The 4,518-nt window shown below is 39.0% G+C and overlaps 1 protein-coding gene across 1 annotated transcript; it reads left to right on the top strand.

The window, feature by feature from the left end:
* LOC114759303 (rhamnogalacturonan I rhamnosyltransferase 1-like) lies at positions 1-4,164 on the top strand. The gene is made up of 8 exons (XM_028948468.1): positions 1-1,257; positions 1,802-1,869; positions 1,990-2,078; positions 2,163-2,328; positions 2,433-2,722; positions 2,876-3,080; positions 3,151-3,308; positions 3,577-4,164. Exons 1-8 carry the CDS (start codon positions 678-680, stop codon positions 3,821-3,823), a joined length of 1,803 nt encoding a protein of 600 aa, XP_028804301.1. The 5' UTR covers positions 1-677; the 3' UTR covers positions 3,824-4,164.
* The last annotated feature ends 354 nt before the right edge of the window (positions 4,165-4,518 follow it).

The following is a 4,518-nucleotide window of genomic DNA, read 5'->3' as shown; positions in this document are numbered from 1 at the left end:
CTCTCCCTCCTCAACCTTCCCCCTCGATTCCCGCCAGAATCTTCTGTAATACCTTCATCTTCCTTCTCCCAGAATCTCATTGCTCATCGGCCGTTCCAACTTTCCAACCTTGAATTTGTTCCTGAATCCATTCATACTTGCATTGGATATATAATCTGAATGTAGTTTGATGTACTGATGCCTGTGAGCGTTGATCTCGGCATCCCTTTCCTTCTTCGCTCCCTAAAAACATTTTTCCTCTTTTCAAGTTGTTTCAGTTAGACCCAGTTGAGCGATTTTCAACTCTCTCCTTTGCTTCCTAAATGCTAATTTAGATCATGCTGGTGCGGCTTAGATTTAGTCCTGAAATTCATAGAAGCCGCATTGCCAATGCTTTAGTACTTGGGGTTCTGAAAATTATGGAGGTCTGAGAATTTGCGCACGCGCACTTTGTTATCTGAATAAATTCAGAGCTTCCCCTTGTTTAGTGGGCTGAGAGAGCATCTTTCTAGCATTAGAATATTTATAGTAAATAAGTTTCCTTTTATTAGCATTTATTTTAGCCGCGGAAAGAATCCAAAGGTGCAGTTTCTCGGCATTTAATGATCATCACTTAGTTCAAGGATTCTTAGAAGTATTTGAGAAGAGGAAGCTCTCTCACGTAAGCTGGTGAGTGAATCGAAGTGACCCTTTCACAGATGTTGCTTCGATGGGCGAAAAAAGGCGATGGGAAACTAAGCAAGCGCAGTAATGACATTGACGACATGGAAATGCAGCTCAATATTTTGGGCTCAGGCAAAATCGAAAGGCCTAAGAAATTGATTATGCGGCCTCGAATTAAGGTTTGGATGGTAAGGACAATTACAACTGTGATACTCTGGAGTTGTGTTGTTCAGCTTATGGCTCTGTGTGACTTGTGGGCTCCGAGATTGTTGAAGGACATGCCTTGCTATTTTAGTCACACTGGTTTACCTCCTCCTACAAAGATAGATGAAGACCAGTCTCGAGCTTCAGCTAAGGCTGAACTCTCACCCAGAAATGTAAGGATACAGAAAGAGAAGTCTCGCGTTTCAGATAAGCTTGTCCTGCCAACTGTAAGTGTAAAGATCGAGAAAGAGAAGCCTCGCGTTTCAGATAAGCTTGTCCTGCCAACTGTAAGTGTAAAGATCGAGAAAGAGAAGCCTCGCGTTTCAGATAAGCTTGTCCTGCCAACTGTAAGTGTAAAGATCGAGAAAGAGAAGTCTCGCGTTTCAGCCAAGCCTGTGCTTCCACCCAAAAGTAAGTTCTGGGGCTGACTCGTGTTCATCTTTAAGCTATTAATTACCAATGAACTTTGCCAACTGTAGAAGAAACGCATGTTTTGATCTGTTGCCGGTTACATCTTTTGGGGTTTCCCTTCCCAGATGATTTTTATTTTTCAGGATATACTTTGTTTTGTGTTAGTGAATCTAGGATTTTGATACTAGAGTTCTCACGAAGGAATCGAACCTACTATCCCTTCTTAGCAATTTACACCCCCCCCCCCCGGGGGGGGGGAGGGGTTGTTTCTGCAGCAGCCTCGTTACCCTTGTAGCATTTTTCTCATGAAATGGGATTACCATATAGCATCTTGCACGCCCGTCTTCTTTCCTGATACAATTTGGTGCTTGAGGATTCGAAGTTTTTCTGTTATGAATGATGTCCAATTCGTCCTGCATTTCCTTCTTATTGAAGATTGCACAGTACCTCTTCCCTCCCCTGAGGAGCAAAGCTTTGCTTTCTTTTCGGTTATGCTTTTGTATTTTGATGAACGTTGTACTCAATTATTTATTCTTGTCATCAGGGATATATAAGAACAATGGCTATATTATAGTTTCTTGCAATGGAGGACTCAACCAAATGCGAGCAGCAGTGAGTGCTGAACTTTCTTTCCCTTTAGTGTGATCATCTGACTATATCCATGTGTTTTTAGCTCTAGTCTGATTCACTTATTTAAGAACTATGATTTCAATCTTTGTTCTTCTTCTGCAGATATGTGACATGGTCACCATTGCTAGATACTTGAATGCAACTCTCATAGTTCCAGAGCTTGATAAAACCTCCTTCTGGGCTGATCCGAGGTTTGCCCTTAATTGCTTGCCATGTCTAGGATTATCCTGATTTCTTGTTTGGAATGACCTCATGTATGTTCCATTATTTTGCAGTGACTTTGAAGACATATTTGATGTAGATCATTTCATTACATCTTTAAGAGATGAGGTTCGAATATTAAAGAAACTACCACCTAGGCTCAAGAAAAGAGTTGATGCAAAGCAACACTACTCATTGTCGCCTGTTAGCTGGTCCAAGATATCATACTATGAACATCAGGTAGTATTTGTTTTTGGGCTTCCTATGTATACGGGGTTTTATCAGATTCATAGCTGAATTGGGTTTGCATCAAGGTCTCTGATTCTTCTGAATGTTTGTCACAGATCCTTCCTCTATTGCTGAAACACAAGGTTGTGCATTTAAACAGAACTGACACTCGACTAGCGAATAATGGACTACCTTTAGAGATTCAAAAGCTTCGGTGCCGAGTAAATTTAAATGCTCTGAGGTTTACCCCTCAGATAGAGCTACTTGGTAGAAGGATTGTCAAAATTTTGAGGGAAAAGGGACCTTTCATTGTACTTCATCTTAGATATGAGATGGACATGTTGGCTTTTTCAGGCTGTACGCAGGGCTGTGACAGTCGTGAGGTGAAGGAACTCACAGAAATGAGGTAATCTGCACTCTCTTTTGGGATTCAGCTCTGATCTTTTGACCCTACAAATAACTTAAGTTCCCCTGAGTCGAAGATTTATTAACACGATGTGCTATCTATTTTATTTCTTTGGTATCCATCTGATGTAATAATATAAGCGTGTGGTCATAGATATTCTAAAGACTGGTGGAAGGAGAAAGTAATTAATTCTGAAGTGAAGAGGAAAGAAGGTTTCTGCCCTTTGACACCTGAGGAAACTGCTCTGACATTGACAGCACTAGGCATAGATCGCAATGCCCAAATTTATATTGCTGCTGGTGATATATATGGTGGAGAGAGAAGGATGGCGAATTTACGCGCAGCATTTCCTAATCTGGTAAGTTGAAAGAAGTAGAAACGTATCACAAGCGCATCTTTGTCACTAAAACTTTCTCTAATTGCAACAGGCGAAGAAGGAAACTCTACTGGAGCCTTCAGATTTGCAGTACTTCCAAAATCATACCTCCCAAATGGCTGCTCTGGATTATCTAGTCTCTCTTGAGAGTGATATATTTATTCCAACTTATGATGGGAACATGGCTAAAGTCGTGGAAGGCCACCGCAGGTGCTGTTATGCTGCCACTTGTGCCCTTTATGCTTGGTCCACAAAAGATATTTGAATTTTCAATAAACTTCGGATTTTATATCTGCATAAAGTATATAGTAGATTTGACTCCGTTTGAAATGTTATTTTCACTTTGGCAAATCCTATTAGATGATGAATGAAAAACAAACTTTGACCATAGTTGATAACTAAACTGTCATTTTTTTTTAACCTCAATTATGTCTTCTGAAATTCACTTATTTCATTTGCTCCTCTTAATAATGCACAGATTCCTGGGATTCAAGAAGACATTACTACTGAAAAGGAAGCTGCTAGTGAACTTAATAGATCAGTACACCACAGGCTCATTAAGCTGGGATGAGTTCTCTACTATTGTAAAGGAATTTCATGCCTCTCAAATGGGAAGTCCCAAAACAAGAGTGGTCATACCAGAAAAACCCAAAGAAGAGGACTATTTTTATGCCAATCCGCAAGAATGTTTGCAAATGTTAGATGAACCATCGAGAAGCACATGATAATGCGAGTCTGATTTATATACATGGTTTCATCCATTGAATGGTGGCAACTGGTATATATATAATATATATTACTTGAGGAAGGTCCATGGTTCTTTACAAGAAAAAGGTTCTGGTACAAGAGAGTGAGACTGCCTGCTTATTCCTCACAAGCATCATTGGCATCATTTAGGTAACACTGATCAAATTCCATGTCTATGAGTGGACAGATTTTTGTGCGGAGCAAATAGTAAGTGATGTCAAATCTTCACCATAAGTGAAAGGTGCAGTATTTTCTATTCATTTATATCTAATCGCATAAAATTTTTCTTCAATAGTTTTACGCTAATGGCAACAAATACTCCACAGACATAGAAGCTTATAATAACATGAAGAAATTTCTTCACCAAATACTCCACCGTCTCTGTCATTGGTTTCTTGGAATTAAACTAAAGATTAAGAGGGAATGATTAACATCATAACCTCTCTAACCTAACCAGTGCACGATGAAATTTTTTGTTTTCAAAGAAGTAATTTGTAGACAAAAAAATAGCATCTGTATCCTTACCTTTAAAAAGTATTAAGAATAGATAAAAATTGCTGAGAATAATTATAAAATTATAAAAAACCCCTGGTTGAAAATTTAATTGGTTAAAAAGACATGAATTTAAGCAAGTATAATTATAACCCGTGAGTACAATATATTTTCCACTATG

Source organism: Neltuma alba, unplaced genomic scaffold, assembly GCF_004799145.2.
Source record: "Neltuma alba isolate B1F8T4 unplaced genomic scaffold, ASM479914v2 tig00010816_pilon, whole genome shotgun sequence".
NCBI classification, from domain to species: domain Eukaryota; kingdom Viridiplantae; phylum Streptophyta; class Magnoliopsida; order Fabales; family Fabaceae; genus Neltuma; species Neltuma alba.
Note: the sequence above shows the minus strand (reverse complement) of the source record. Positions and strands in the feature narration are given on the sequence as shown.